The 17,216-nt window shown below is 41.2% G+C and overlaps 1 protein-coding gene across 1 annotated transcript in view; it reads right to left on the reverse strand.

The window, feature by feature from the left end:
- The window catches only part of FRK (fyn related Src family tyrosine kinase), a 51,694-nt gene that overhangs the window by 31,154 nt on the left and 3,324 nt on the right, over window positions 1-17,216 (reverse strand). Inside the window, exon 2 of the mRNA XM_068162259.1 lies at window positions 1,927-2,048. Coding sequence (XP_068018360.1) covers window positions 1,927-2,048 — 122 coding nt within the window. The remainder of the gene's footprint in view (window positions 1-1,926; window positions 2,049-17,216) is intronic.

The raw sequence follows: 17,216 nt of genomic DNA on the forward strand, positions 1-17,216 counted from the left end.
TAAAGAGGGTACTGCTACCTTCCTCTTAGAGAAGTAGTAAGGATGTGGGGGGGTAAGTATGTTTTTTTTTTCTCATCTTTCCTGGAAGGCTACAGTTGGAGAAAAATAAAATCAATTGCAATTCCAACCCTAGGTGCATAAGCACAAGATTTTTCCTTGACTTTTAGCACAGTGTCATGTATTCAAGCACCAGCATTAAGCAGATAATACAGGCCTATTGATCTTTCCCTGCATAACACCACGCTCTTATCTGTCTAGCCCAGCCCTTGGATGAAATCAGTTCACTGGCAGAGAACACTTGAAGGAAGCTGAACAGTGTAAGACAGGGCTAAGTTTGCATAAAGAGGAAAAGCATTGTAGCATTTTGAAAGGTCTGCAGCTATAATAAAGTCTTTGGATAAAAAGATGCACACACAAGGGTTAATTCTGTCACAGCCCAGGAACAGACCAATTCATAGAATCAAAGAAGTATAGAGTGACAGAATTGTTAGGGTTGGAAGGGACCCCAAGGATCATCTAGTTCCAGCCCCCCTGCCATGGGCAGGGACACCTCACACTAGATCAAGTTGCTCAGAGCCCACTCCAGCCTGGCCTTAAAACCCTTCAGGTATGAGGCTTCCACCACGTCCCTGGGCAACCTGACAATGTCAGTTTTCTTACCAGTGCTTCTTGGCAAGAACAAACTTCCTTGAGGGTAAAGTAAAAACTATGGAATGAACTCTTCCAGAACTGTAAATACAGTTATTTCATAAACTTCCCTATTTCCATTTCACTCCATGAGCATTTCATAAACTTCCCTGTTCCCTTTCACTTCATGGGCAGCACACATTGCTTTGTCTTGGAAATAAAAAGCAGTCTTCCCATTACCACAAGGCACTGCAGGTTTTCTGATGATTTGGAAAGAGAAACCCTAAATGTGTCAAAAGTTCATGAAGCAGTGTTTCTGTGTAGCACTCAGAAGGTGGCTGACACAAAGATCCAGGCAGAAGACAAGTCAGTATGAAAGAATGTGGTTAGGCACAAGGTGCCTCTCGCTTTGCTGACATAATTCCGCATGTGACAGCTTACAGTGCAGCCACAAATGTCAAGATTCTTTACTGGCTTATGGAATTACATAGTCAGAAGTTTGGTTATGGAGCCCTGCTGTCTCAGGGTCAAAATTATACCCTTGACTCACATTGTATGAGAAGTCTGATGGAAAATGCTCATGGCAAACAGTAGATGAGCAATTACACTAACTATCTAATATGGCCAATATCTATGATGTGAAAAAGATGACATGGAAATAAGTGAGGAAGCCAAATTCTTCCCAAATAACTGCCCTTATTTGCTAGTCTTCAGATAAAGGACTTTAAAACTCCAAACTCATCATCATCACAAATCAAACTTTTTAGTGATGTTGACAAATAACTTTTCAATGAAACTGTGATCGATTCTCAAGCACAGCTTTGAAGACCTGCCCCTAAACCCAAATAAATACCAACCTACAAGTGTGCTGCAGTAGAAATCTCACTTTCTTAAGCTGCAGCTGTCAGCCAACATGGTTTAATATTGTGTGTGTGTGTGTGTACCAATCAGAACAGTATTGTCCAACTGTAATCTATTGCTTTTTTTGCAGTTTAATCATGAAAATAGTTTCTATTTTAAGGCAGCTGGCACCCTGGAAGCACTAAGCATTGAAAAAAAAAGAAGTAGTTAATTTCTGTTCTGAGCATATTAATAAACAGAGCCTATAAAATAAATCTGAGTCAAAACTCCAATTGCTCTCGCCAAGTTTTCTTTGTGCATCTCCTGGGAAAGAAATATTAGTAGGAACTTAATTTGATTTTCATGCCCACAGTTTGTTGTCCTCCAAAATATTAAAATGGTCCAAGTCAGATGAAGAAAAGTTAAAGACATTGCATAGAATGAAAAAGCAGAACAGACCTGAAAGGGAGTATTCGCCTTTTAAACTTTCGCTCTCTCGGATTAGGAAGGCTCCTGCCTGGTTTCCAGGGCATGACAGTTGTCTCTCAGCATCTGCTCGCTTGATTGGGCCAAAAAACCATCTGAACAAAGAAAGAAAACCCATGGATTTTTACCAGCCAGTAAAACACACCAGGAAAATAAGTTAGCTTGTACAAACACATTTGCTCAAAAGAGAACCTGTGCAATGTTAATTCAATTCCAATAGCATAAGGGGTGTGTGTGTGTGTGTGTGTGTAGAAACAAGAACTACACCACAAATTTATTACTGGAAAATATTTATTACCCATTTTGAGTGAAAGCTGAATTTTACTGCTGATGGAAAGTCTTAACTGATTTCAAGGGAATGAGAATTCAGAGGTGACAGTTTGGCCTTATCCCAGGAAAAATAAATACATAAATAAATTCACCTGGAAGCTGCCAAGGCTGTGGTGGCAGCAATTGATGCCAAGGCTGTTGATGCCACTAGAAATATGTGGAGGTGCAGGTCTGTGCCAACACCCTGACATCTTAAAAGCCAAAAAGGTGCCTAAAACTGTAGAAGGGCTCTCGAGTTCCAACACGTAAACCACCCTGCAGCCTTCCCCATTCCACTGCCACATCAATATTCAAATGAATTTCTGGCAGTTCTTCAGCTCTGCTGCTGTTAGACAAAACCCTTAAGCCACTGCAAACATCTCAGCATCCATGTTCTGTGAAAATCTACCCCTCTTTATGCCTTCTTAACACCTTTTTTCCTCTCTCACTAAGCCCTGTAGTTCAAGTCTTAGTTTGCTCCTCTGCAGGTACTCTTTTGCTGCTTAATGCTGAGTGTAAATTAAATGGAAAGAAGACTGAGATGAGTCAGCATTTTCAACTGGGGTGGCATTCAGCTTCCACCCAACAAACACTCGGCGCTCTTTCCAAGATTAGGTCCACCCTTTATTTGAAGGCAATGGTGATAAATGTGTATCAGAACCGTGCCACATACTGATAGGATAACTCCTTCTAAATTAATCAGAGATAAACCTAATATGCAAACTTTTAAGATAAATCAGGGTACTCACAGCACACGCAAGCTGCCTGTTCAGCTAATTACTCAGTTTGTCAACTACTAGTGAAATGTACAGAAGGAGTTCATCAGCAAACTACTGCAGTGTTTGTGAGGCTTGTAATCACCAAGGGGAATGGAGGACGTAAATGAGAACATTGGGTGACACCTTGGCTGAGCAAGCATGAGGAATGAAAAATGGGTTTGCATTAATAAGGAGGAAATAAAGTAAGGGGAATACAGACGGCGCTAGCCCACGCTGAATGTGCTTTGGTAACAAAGGAAAATGAAACTGGAGATTCCAGACTGCAGTCCTGTCCTCTGACTTGAAGATGATTTGGATAAAAACAGCCTTGATGCATATCTGGCAAGGAAAGGAATCTCATTAGAAAGCCAGAATGCGTTAGTAACAATTTTAATTAGTTAAATGTGTTCACTAATACAACTAATTAATTACATTCATTAATTAAACTGCAGAAAACCAAGTAATCAATAAGTGTTCAAATCCTTGACTGAGGTTCTTGTCAAAGGAAGGAGAGGACAGAGTACAAGTTTGGCTCTACTCAAGTCCCAAAGAAAACTTACCTGCCCTACAAAATGAATTGGAAGCGTTCTGAAATGTCTGAACACTTCTGCTCTGAGAATAACACTTGAGAGCTAACAAACTACAGGATCTGAAAGAAAAACCTTGAACTGATATTTTTCTCCTTGAACTAGAAGATATCACTTAGTAATGTCCAAAGTGACTGATTCTCATAAGAGTGGGTATGAACACAGAATGATAGAATCATCAGATGCTTAGGTTGGAAGAGACCTCAGAGATCATCTACATCAACCTCCCTGCCACGAGCAAGGACACCTCTCAACTAGACTCAGCTGCTCAAGGCTTCATCCACTCTGGCTCTGAACACTCCCAGGGAAGAGGCTAAACTGCTAAAGCTGGTAAGGTGAGCAGTAACAAGAACAAGAGGACACAGTAACAAGAACAAGAGGACACAGTAACAAGAACAAGAGGACACAGTCTCAAGAACAAGAGGACACAGTCTCAAGCTGCAACAGGGGAAGTTTAGGCTTGAGGTGAGGAGAAAGTTCTTCACTGAGTCGTTGGCTATTGGAATGTGCTGCCCAGGGAGGTGATGGAGTCATCATCCCTGGAGGTGTTCAAGAGGGGATTGGATTTGGCGCTTGGTGCCATGGTTTAGTCATGAGGTCTGTGGTGACAGGTTGGACTCAATGATCTTTGAGGTCTCTTCCAACCTTGGTGATGCTGTGATTCTGTAATATAATGTAGGTGACAAAAAGAAGCTGATGGTTTATTTGGGAAACACAAGTTTAAGAGAGTGTTAAACTTGTGTGTGTAATATCTGGTCTACAATATACTCTAGTATTCTGGAATAAAATACCTAAATGCAAATTCTATTTAGGCACAGGTCTCTCTTCCTTTGACTTCAAAATATTTCAAATTATATGTTTATTTGTAAATGTAATCTAATAAATCAATATGAATTTACCACTAAAGGTTATATGGAGGACATGCCAACACCTAGCTTCTGACTTCAGATAAACTTAGTGGTTAAAAAGATCCTGACAGTAGAGATAATTAGAGCAACAGTATTTGAGAAGGTAAGTGTAATGGAGAGGAAAAATTGGACACATTGTATGTTCCCTCATTTGCCTGACTTGATGATATTAAAAGGTTGCAGAAAAATATCATGAAAATGACTTTCAATGGCACTTGAATGTGGGATTCTTAGTTCAAAGTCATTGGGTTTGTAATAATAATCATGCAGCACCAAAAGCAATGGTGGCTGTGAAAAAAAAAATAACCCCTTAACCTCCAAGCAGATAAGTTTAATTTTAAATGCAGCACATCTGAATTTAAAGTACTGTTGTCACTACAAATGGCAGTTTAGATTCCTTTTACAACGCATGAAAGGCTTATTTCAACTCCTAGCAATTGAACTTATGCTTCAAAAGGCTTAATATTTTACTTCATCCAAAAGTGTGTATCATGGAGGGGAAAGTACTCTGAAGAGTCAAAATGAATCAAAGTAATTGCTCTCCATGAGATACTGTTCTGCAGGATAGGAAGGTCAGACCAAAACAACATCCAGCCTTTACTAAATCTGTTTGTGTTTTATAGCTCAGAGATGGATGAAGGGTTTGAAACAGAGCACTTGGGAAAACACAACTAAAATATCAAGCACTATCCATTGTGCAAGTTACTTAACCAGCACTGAGACTTCAGTGCACAGCTCAGGAGATGGCTGAGTTGACAATGCATACACAGTTCAACCCTGAACTTCAGCTCACAGCCAGATCACTCTGGGTCACGATTGTCAATGCAGGATCAGTACATCACCAGGCATGGCACAAATCAGTACATTCAGATTTGAGCATCAATTTCAGTTTCCATCCAGAGCTGCCTGGTTACCACAGCAATAGTGCTCTCTTTATCTGCAAGACCCAGCAACATGCTTTCTTGGCCAGTAGTGTCCAACACACAACTCTCTTTTCAGTGTAGGATGCCTGAGCTGCTTTCGGGGGATTGTTTCTGACAGCTTCCTCAAAGGTTCTGGTTTCCACCATCATTCACAGCACTCAGAAACCCCTCCAATAATAATTCCAGGCTACTTCCAGGTCATGTCTGGCCATCATATATAGGAGGGTTTTGGGAATAGAAAAGGTGACCATCATGTAGGTCTTTAACAAACACATTCCTTTCCTGGTGCAGGTGATGCCCAGAAGAAGAGGAGGCTCAGGGGTGACCTCATTGCCCTCTACAACTACCTGAAGGGTGGTTGTAGCCAGGAAGGGGTTGGTTTCTTCTCCCATGCAACCAGCACCAGAACACGGGGACACAGTCTCAAGCTGCACCAGGGGAGGTTTAGACTCTAGGTGAGGAGAAAGTTCTTCACCGAGCGAGTTGTTCGTCATTGGAATGTGCTACCCAGGGAGGTGGTGGAGTCACCATCCCTGGAGGTGTTCAAGAGGAGATTGGACGTGGCACTTGGTGCCAATGTCTAGTCATGAGGTCTGTGTTGATAGGTTTTGACTCGATGATCTTTGAGGTCTCTTCCAACCTTAGTTATGCTGTGAAATACTGTGAAATACTAGCACAGCAATGAATTTCATTGTGGTTATTCAGTGCATAGAAATTCCATCCCTGTTGCCCATCAATTCCACCAGCAGACTTTTAATCATAGGATCATCTTCATGACAGGCTTTGTCATGGGATACTCCCTGATTGTAATGTATCCCTGCTGAGATCTTCCAGTAAAAGAAAGGATGTATCTTCATCAAGCTGAATGCTGCTGGTTACACTTGAAGGACATTTTTTCTAAGAAACAGACATTATGTCACCTGTGCTCATTCCTGTCTCTTCATTCAGCCCAGCCTGAATTAAAATGGAGTCATGAGTTCAACAGAATGATTTTACCTGACTCCATCACAGCCTTTGCTCAGATGTCCTCTCCTTCAGGGTGCAACATTCTGCTTGTCTGTGTCTCACTGTCAAGTCCCCATTTACCTGGCCCTGCTTTTGGCCTCCCTGTGCTTTGCTACATAAAATTGGCTAAACCAAAAACAGTTACCTCTGCTTAAGGAATTTTTTTCTTATAGCAGGAAAATACAACAGGAACTTTTAAGATGGAAAGCAGAAGAGAGAGTATAGCCACGTACAGAAACCATGGCCATTACAGTGGGAAGGATGGAGGAGGAAAGGGAAGAAAAAATGCTGAGAAGGACTACATAGTAAGGTCATTCAAAGAGCATGGAGGCATAACAGCAGAAATCAGTCACAATAAATTTGTAATAAATAGTTGAAGATGGTAAAATGGGCAGCAGGACCCTGTTCTGGATCAGCATGAGGGCATCTCACTTTGCATGTCTCGTAAGTGTTTGCAGCTGGGCTTTAATCTCTTGTGCTAGGGTAAATCTCGTGAGACCACTAACTCCCAGCAGCTGGGAGATGACAAAGGGAGATGGCAAAGAGCGGAGGTGGCCCCCCAGAAGATTGAGTGAAGTGTGTTAACTGTGTCTCTTGTACTAGGCTATGAGAAGAAAAAAAAAAGGGTTTGATCTGAGAAGAGCAGACAATTACTGCAATGAGAGCAAAAGTCTTGCTTGAAGACAATGAAATATATTGAAACCAAATATATCCCAGTTCCTTCTGCAAGGCAGAAAGCTTGTGTAATAGTTAAATAAAGACAAGCTTCAATAGTATATAAATTTCACATTTAAATGCCATCTACAGACACAGAAAGGTGCAACTGCAAAGTCAAGAACTCAGGTTAGGAGATGGTCACAATAACATTGTTTTTATGGCACCAGCTCAGCCATTTTCAGGCAAATCCAGTATGATACCATCTTTAATTACATGGCCATATCCAGTGCTTCCAACTGCATTAATATGAATGCTGCTGACTGAATAGTTATCCTCTATTTTTTTGTCATTGTGTAGATAGAGTTTATTTACTGCACATTGTTTAGCCTCTGCTCTCAACACAAGTTATAAAATTACATGAATGGCTAATTTCCTGGCAGCCTCTATTATACTGTTCATGACTATAGCATCCAAGTGTTTTATGAACATCCATTAATTTCTTTTTGTGCCACTTCTGCTTGTAAAACACTTTTTACAGCGGAGAAACATCACAAAAAGAAGCTAAGACAATGAGATGTTAGTATAAGCATTTCACACTCATTTTGGATGTCCACTTTGGAATGCCTGCCTACCTACCTTACAGGGAATTTAACATTGTGCAGTATCTAGCAGCTTATTTGGAGAGCAATAGCTGTCCAACTTCTGTGGCATGGAAGACAAGGAGCGATGCATGGAAAGCTAAAGAGACAGAGATCCCCCAGGGTCTTATTCAATGACATACATCATATGACCATCCTGTGACCACTGCCCTTACTCAGCACATGCAAACCTGAACAGGCCTGTGTGTGCCACTATTCCCTGCTGTCATAAAGGATAAAGAGGGATGCTGAGCCAGCTTTTGATCCATGCCAGGCTTGCAGTCTACCGTGGGTAAACAGTAGTGCAGAAGCAGGGGCAGAAGTTTACCAAAGGCACCACCAGCACGTCCGCTCTGCATTGAGAGGAAGGCTGCAAGCACTTGCTGGGTTTTCCCAAAACCTCAAAACTATGGAGTGAAGCTGTCAAATTCTAATGAATATGTTCTGTTACCACATATGAAGTGTAAGTTTATTTTCAAAGGCTTGGTTAGCTTGAAGCAAAATTTTAATGCAGCAATCCCCCCTACCAAAGATCAAGCCCTTCCTCCGATGCACATGCACAAAGGATTTCTTGTATTGTTCTGAGCCAGAGTTTTTTGCTTTCAAGGAGGCAAAGAGCAGCCTGAGCCTGGTATCGACCTGAAGGATTTGCATCCAATGAGGAAAAGCCTGGAAAAAAATTATAAACAAACTCTTCTGGTAGAAAATATTAGGCTGCCTTAACTGTAAGACTAATGAAGTAATATCATTGCTCCAAGAGCTGACATTTCAAGAAATTAGGAAATATCACTGCAAAGATGAAAGCCTCCCAGATATAACATAGTTAAGAAACAGATGTGCTCTGCAAATGATGAACTGTGAGCATGAAGGAGAGCGTGGGAGACGAGCACTGACTGCCTCAATTTTCCCTTTATAGTCTGCAGCGAACGCAGTGACAGCATGGGGAAAAAACCCAACAACAAACCAGAAAAATCTGCAGTCAGGCTAAACCATGTAGATGAAAACTTGCAAAAGATGCTTTTTCATGAGCACTTTCAATAGCACAAGCTTTCCCAATAGGGCACAAAAATCCACATACTGAAAGCTCCAGTATTACTCCAGGGCTTGCAGGTTATAGAATAGAATAGAATAGAATAGAATAGAATAGAATAGAATAGAATAGAATAGAATAGAATAGAATAGAATAGAATAGAATAGAATAGACCAGGTTGGAAGAGACCTTCAAGATCATCGTGTCCAACCTATCATCCAACACCACCTAATCAACTAACCCATGTAACCAAGCACCCTGTCAAGCTGGAAAACATAAGATTGGGCTTCAGATCCTTTGGAAGCAGAACTCTTCCTGTTTAATTCCTTCTACAGGCTTGACTGGGATTCTTTTTAGTGCTTTCTCTCGTTGTCCTTTATTATTAGATACCAAAGGACACATGGGACAAGGACAAAACCTTAAGAGGGAGGAATTTAAAGCTAACAGTAAAAGAATGCATAGGATGCTGCAGAAGGGAGGGAGAAAACAGGACAGGACAGGAAAAATTCAAAACAGAGAAGATGGCAGAATATTATCAAGAGGATGCAAGGAGAGAAGAGAGAAAGTCAGAGCTAAGAAGCAATGAGGAAGAGTAAACAAAGACAAGACAAAACTGAGGACCAACTTTATTGCCCAGGGGCTATAACCTGCTGCTGCCTGAACTACTGCACCTGCTCAGGAAATGCCAGTTCCAGCTAATCCTGCTCCTGCAGGACACATGTCTTTGGCAGCAATTTCAGTCCTGCTTGGGGAAACTATTTCACAGAATATCTCAGGAACCAGTTTCACAGAGTAACTCTCACTGCCAAGACTGCTCTCCACAGATCTTTCCCTGGCTTAGTTCATCATGCCACTCATGACAATATGAAACTGGGGGAGTGGCTGACACACTGGAAGGCTGTGCTGCCATGCCATGAGATCTGGATAGGCTGGAGACCTGAGCAAAGGCAAACCTCATGAAGTTCAATCAGGTTGAGTGCAGAGTCCTTACATACATCAGCCACCAGTACAGACTAAGGGTCATCCTGCTGGACAGCAGCTTCATGGACAAAGACCATGGAGTCCTAGTGGACAGCAAGTTCTCCACGGGACAGCAATGTGCCCTTGTGGCCAAGAGAGCCAATGGTAATCTGGGATGCATTAAGAAAAGTGTGCTAGCAGGTCTAGGGAGGTTCTCCTCCCCCTCTACTGGAAAACCATGCCCAGTTTTGGGCTCCCCAGTTCAAGAGAGACAGGGATCTGCTGGAGAGAGTCCAATGGAGAGCTACAGGGATGACTGTGGGACTTGAACACCTCTCCTGTGAAGAAAGACTGAGAGACATGGGGCTGTTGAGTATGGAGAAGAGAAGACTGAGAAGGGATCTTATCAATGTCTATAAATATCTGAGGGGTGGGTGTCAAGTTGAAGGTGCCAGGCTCTTTTCAGTGGAGCCCAATGACAGGACAAGGCACAATGGGTACAAACTGGAACACAGGAGGTTCCACCTCAATACAAGGAGACACTTCTTTATGGTGAGGGTGACAGAGCTCTTGAGCAGGCTTCCCAGAGAGTTTGTGGAGTGTCTTTAATTGGAGACTTTCAAACCCACCTGGTTGTGTTCCTCTGTGACCTGCCCTGCTTTGGCACAGGGCTTGGACTCAATGATCTCTGGAGGTCCCTTCCAACCCCCAACCTTCTGTGATTTTATGATTGCATTTTTCTTTGACAAGAGAATACTTTAACACTCATTTTCATCACATATTTATTGACCAGAAGTCAATAAATGTACCAGTTTTAACCTTACCATGGTACTATCAGCAGCAAGTCAGTTAGACAAAGCCTCTTTAGGTAAGAAGAGTGTTCTGTGTTTGTGTAAGGAACTCAGCTAAAACCTGAACACGCTGCAGAAAGCTCCTGATTTGGACAATACTTGAAATTAAAAGAAAAGGTCATTTCAAAAGTTCTTGTATCTCACAGCTCAGTTCTGATTACTTATTTACCATAATCAGAAACTAGATTCCTCCAAGTGAAACTAGAAATTCAGGTTCTCAGGGACGGCCACGTAGGGCAGCACGCTCAGCCTTTCGCAAGCACACTGAATTTGCTCCGTACGTAAAGGTCTGAGTCACACAAATTGCTCAGCTCCTCGTTGTTGAGTAACTTAACACCAACTGAAATGAAGCCCATCCACCTGCATTTTGTATGGGACCTGGAGCTTCTGTGTCTTGACACAATTAAAGTGAAGTCTGACTTTCTTTCCACGAGGGAAAACAGAACATGTGAATAGCTGTGGAAAACTGAAACCTCATTTTTACATCGTGGAAGCATCGGTTTATGCTATGCCTGCATGTAGAATTTTGCCTGCGTGTGACAGTCTGTCTGGACCAAAACACTGTAAATTCCACTGTTTTTCCCATATTTTGTGAACAACAATATGATTTTTCTTCAGACTCTGTGAAATACAGAGGTTTGGAAGATAGAATAGAGTGGAGTGGAGTGGAGTGGAGTGGAGTAGAGTAGAGTAGAGTAGAGTAAAGTAGAGTAGAGTAGAGTAGAGCAGAGCAGAGCAGAGCAGAGCAGAGCAGAATAGAATAGAATAGAATAGAATAGAATAGAATAGAATAGAATAGAATAGAATAGAATAGAATAGAATAGAATAGACCAGGTTGGAAGAGACCTTTGAGATCATCACGTCCAACCTATCATCCAACACCATCTAATCAACTAAACCATGGCACCAAGCACCCCATCCAGTCTCCTCCTAAACACCTCCAGTGATGGTCACTCCACCACCTCCCTGGGCAGCACATTCCAATGAACTACTAGCAAAACCTTTAATACTGTTTATCAAGCTGGGAAATATCAAGTTATTGCCAGAACAAAAAGCTCAAGGACCAGATTCACCACACTGATAGTGCTTAGTGCCTTTAAAAAAAACCCAACATGGTTTTATTTTTGCTGCTTACTGAAATCTACCACTGAGCAGGAGCTTACTACACACAATCCCAACAACTGCAATGTAAGCATACCAAACATGAAGCACCCAACTACATTGCAGACTGACCTTGTGTGTACCTGAGACCCAGCAGAGCCCCAAGCTGCACTAACAAATCACCAGGGGAACCCAGCTGAAGAAACTGCAGGAGATATTAGCTCCTGAGAAAAGGGCAGATGTGTCAAGAAGGACTCTGAGCCCTTTGGTTTGGCCTCAGAAATACCTTTGTTTTGTGCTTCTCCATTGTTTTTGTTAGAAATAATAAGCTAAAGAAAGGGCTTGTCAGGGCTTTAAGGACTTTTACAGTAAGTGACTGTGTGGGATTGTTTGGATAAGGTAATGTTCAACAGTGAGTAGGTGTGGCAAAACCCACCACAGAAGGAGGCATTTCCTCTTACAGATTTACTGCCTGGTAAATGTAAACATGAGGATTACTTGGACATTGGTCTGAAAAATCCATGGCATGTTGTGTATAAACCTTTTCAGTAAGTACTTCAGTAGGCCATAACTGTTCTGTTGTGCAATTCTCTTGTCAGGGATTATGCATAACACTACATTAATTTTTCAGTAGTTGATAATAGCAGTTGACTCTGCTGCAAACATGGAAATTAATTTGCTCTGAGTCTGCTTCAGGATGGCAAACCATTGCATCTTTGGCTACTCTAGCACTCTGCAGTGGCTGGGAAGTGATTATTTCTCCTGCAGGGATAGTATTACAAGGCCAAGTGCATGAGCGCTGCAAATGAGCGCAGTTCTCCCAGTGCTAGTTTCACTGCACAGTAAGAACAAAAGATAATAAACCAGCAACCAAATCACAATCTGATAGAGCTCATTTGCAGAAATTTCCCATAGATAAATTTCATCCTGTGAGTCCCCACTTCACTTCTGTGTAGTTAATTTCAACATTTGTATTCATTCTCCACAACACTGGTCATTTGCATGCTGTATTATTTAAACCACTCTGAAGTTCTTCTATGTGTGAAAATAAATGTTAGATAAAAGTGATATCATATTACTTTTTATGGAGTGTTTTAGCTACCTTAAGCCCTTGATGTTTCTCTAATTTAAGATACTAAACTCAAAGTTTATTCCCAGTGGTAGGTTTGTACCTGAGTAAGTATCTCACTGTACTTGAAGCTTGCTCTAAAACTTGTCTTTGGAGTCAGTGAATGGCTACCATTGGCTTTAATGGGCATTGTTCTGGGAGATGTGGGTGTGAAATATAGCTATATAATCACCTCCTTTTTAGAAGAAACAAAATCAAATATGTTCCTCAGGCCCTATTTCTGCTGCATAGTCTTCCAAATAGCACTGTAAAATCTTGCATCGATGCTAGCAGTAGCTCTATGCATTTGTTAACACAGACATGAACAAAGGCTCTGATATACTGCCATAATACAGTCTAAAAGTAGCAATAACTCTGCTATTCATAGTGACTGAGGAACAAAGTTGAAACCTTGAGGTATCCTTAATGCTAACATGGTACAGAGAACACTAATAACAGCAATTGATTTATCATTAGGAAAAACTCCAAAAGGACAGGAAAATGTTCAGTCATACATTCACTTGAACCATTACAGCTTTCAGAAGCACTCAGCTGACTTTCCTGAGAAAATCATTCCTGAGACATTTTCTTTTCTCATAGAGAAATTCACTTCAGTATAGAAGTGATACAGAAACCCTCAGAAAGAACACACACACCCCTTGCCTGCACAGGACACTGGTGGCAGAGCAGATCTCTCCATCCTTTTTGTGCAGAGCTCTCTCTTGGACATTCACTTGGGCATATATGTCCTCAGCCTATTGCCAGCTGTCTGAGAAGACTGATGCCCTCTCTCAGGTCAGCTTCCAGTGAGGAACATCCAGGTCACTCTGTCCTCAGAGGAACTCTGAAAAAAACTCTACAACCTGGCACCCCCAGGTGACCCTCAGGCCAAAGACACAGAACAGTTCTTTCACATAGGGACAAATTTCTTAATCAAGTCATCCCCCAGTTTTCAGGGTAACCTTTACAAGGTGACAAATGGGAAGGATGACACACTAGAGACACCTGTGACACGGTTTAGTCATGAGGTCTGTGGTGACAGGTTGGACTTGGTGATCTTTGAGATCTCTTCCAACCTTGGTGATTCGGTGATTCTGTGACTTCCAGATGTAAAGCTGGAGCACATTGACTCTGTATCAGTGTGTATATTATCAGTCCAAGATACATACAGACTGTTTCTTTCATAAGAGATCACAACACCATGTCCAAAAAGAAAAAGGTCTCTCAGCATCAAAATAAGTTGCTGGGTGATTTTCCAAGCATTTTAGTTCTGTAATAAGAGCAAGATCTCATTTTCCCTTTTCTTCCAGGTATTCAGAAAACTAATAATTATCTCACCAAGCTACTCAACTGTCATGCTGGAACAGCCAAAGGAAAAGAAAAATAATCAGTTAATAATATGGGTAAAAAATAGACAGATTCATCCCTGTCAATGGCTGAGGATATACACAGGTACATTTTGTGTTGTCTGAACTAGAGGACTGGAAGGCTACATCATTATCATAATGTTTGCATGAGGCATCTCCTACAGCTTCATGTTAGTGGGTAATATCTGTAAGGTAATAACAGGAAACATTCTGGGCTTAGTTCTGCATTATTGGTAGGAAGCAAAATGAACTGATGGGCAAATCTGTGAGAGTAAAGTCCTTGAGTTCTGCAGCCCAGGCTGACTTGGGTGCATTCAGGCAGATGAGGCAGATAGGTCTGGTCTGGAAAGGGCTGTTCCCTGCTTTTCAGAGTCACCTCATGCAGCATTTCCAATTCCTTTCTGTCTGTATTCACCCCATACCTCGGACTAAACTCTAGCAGTTGCTTTATCACCCCATGACACCTGCCCAGCAGACAAAGAGAATCTGGAATCTAAGGTTTTACTTTGAAAAGAGCCTCTAGACATTGTGGCTCTAAATACTACTTTGAAAAACGACCCATATGAACCAAAGAAACCCCATAAGCCTAGGTTTGCAGTCTGAAAGAGGTCAGCATAGGGAATGCTTTCTTATTCATCTATAGTAACTCATACTCAGTCGGTCTATGAAATAGTTAAAGCCAAGTTAGGTCACAGAAGGTGAAGGAATTATGGAGATTGACAAAAATAACCTACAAGTCACTTCTGCTTTCAAAAGGGTAGTTTAAAAAGCTCATTGTGGAATTGACTGGTGAGGTTTCATTGATTAGTTCTGGGGCTTGGTTTCCACCAGCTGGGAAATACCTACATAGGAAATTTCTCTGAAATAAGGACTGTTTCTGAAACTGGCAAAAGTTTAAAGTAATTGCTGTGATCTTCTTTGACCTAATCTACTAGGAATACTCAGCACAGCAGTCTTGTGTCAGTATGTTGGCATGAACATATGGATCGAAGTTGGCTCTCCATAAACAGCCCACAGGTCCGTCAGGATGGCAGCTCACAGCCCATTCTACCTTTCCTTTGGCAAAAAAGGATTCATGTCATTCCAACAGTGAGAGATGGTTTTATTTTTGCTTCATTAAAACTGACTGCACAGCTGGGCTGTATTTGTTGCCCATAACAGTTTGTACTTTGTCATTTTCTTGTTTAGCTAAAACAAGTGGCGGTAATAAAATAAGGGCAGGTGAATGAGTTTCTATGGCTCCTGTTTATAGTGCTGAATAACAGGCACAGAAAGAGCACAGAGGTCAAACCCCTTGCCAAGGAAATTTATATCTCCTAATTCAGATTTTGATACTAGTTGAATTGCTCTTTCTGATCATCCCCTTGCTGGACATGCAAGTTAAATTATGTGACACTATCTCCAGTTGTGTATTTTGCTTTCCTTTTTCTGAATATGATGTGTCTAAACCCAGAGAGAAGAGCATTCCATGGGAGGTGGCAGAAACAACCTCACTCAAACTTCCTTAGGAATGAAAAATGTCTGGCTTGTGGTTTTGACTTCTACCTATGAAGCAGAGAGCAGAAAAGTACCAAATGTTCTTACAGCCGCTAATTTATCTTCTTTTGCTCAGGTATTAAATAAAACAATGCTTTTCTGGTAGCATATCTATTTCCTCATGAAGTAGAAGTTCACTGTGTGACTATGGTTTGCTAGACAATTGTTCCACAGCCATAAGAAGATGGTTCATTGGTAAACATAAAAAATGAAGGGCCTTGTTTCCTCAGTCTCTCCAGAACAGCCTTCATAGTATCACAGTATCACAGTGCAAATGTGCATTTCTTGGATGCACTTAATGTTATGCTGCACAAATTTGGATGGTAATGCTGCAGCAGGCAGAATCCAAGCCATGGATTTACTTTGTTTCCCTTTCCTCTATTCACGCAGATTGTTACTGATTTCACCCAAGTCATTTTCATCCCAGCCAAAGGCAGAAAGCAAAAGAGCCTTTTCAAGACATCATGTGTAAATAGTAAGTGCTTGACTTTTGGCATAAGTTAGCTGTATTATATAATATAAATATCATATGAATATGTTAGCAAAATATAATATACTACAAGCCTTCATTTTTAGCATAGAGTTTGTACCCATAAACTACGCTCTCAGGAAAGCAACATGGTAAAGAAATCTCATTCATTCACAGTTCTGCTTGAATACTCTGACAGCCAAGGATATGTAGAAATTCCCTTTGTTATAAGTATCATCTAATTTTGGTTTTCCTCAGGCTGGAGTTACTGCACATCCTTTCTGCCCTTTCATTCACTTATTGATCCAGCTTATTATCACTACTACCTCTGTCATATTGGATGGGCAAAGAGATTTCTCCAAGAAAAACTGTAATCTAAATGAGGACAAGGAAGAAAAGTTTCTTGCATTCATTCTTACTTCAGTCTCTTGCTTGACAAGCAAAAGTTCAAAAAAGCCTTTCTCCCTGAAAAAAAATTCACAGACATTTCAGCACAGAGAGAAAATGATGTGCTGCATCACTTGCCAAGAACAAGCAATTACCTACTATTATCTTCTGCCAGCACAGACAACACAGACCTAGGTGGACTTTCTGATCTCTGTCAAAATATTGATTAAACAGGCCCAGATGTATTTTGTTAATAATCTTCAAGGCTACAGGCAAACCTGAAATGATTAGCAATAGAAATTTGACTGCTCTGCATGCAGCGTTCAAGCATATATAGACTAAATTCACACAGTGGCCTTGTCGCCTCTAGGTCTTGCCATGACTTACAGAAAATTCCACACTCCTCTATCCCTTTATTTAAGTGAATTTATGGAGCAACCATACATGCTTATGAATGTGACATTTTTTTAATGTTTGGGGGGTATTTTTCCAAAGTTTTAATGCTGGAGAGAATTTTCAGAGCACCACAAATGTAAACATGCTGGAATCAGCTGCTAAAGAATATGGTGAGTTTGGTTCTCCTCCCAAGCTTATGAAGAGTTGTACCACAGAATCACAGTATCGCCAAGGTTGGAAGAGAACTCAAAGATCATCAAGCCCCACCTGTCA

The sequence above is a fragment of the Melanerpes formicivorus genome, unplaced genomic scaffold, assembly GCF_026170545.1.
Source record: "Melanerpes formicivorus ecotype bairdi unplaced genomic scaffold, bMelFor1.0.p_v2 SCAF_63, whole genome shotgun sequence".
In the NCBI taxonomy this organism is placed as follows: Eukaryota; Metazoa; Chordata; class Aves; order Piciformes; family Picidae; genus Melanerpes; species Melanerpes formicivorus.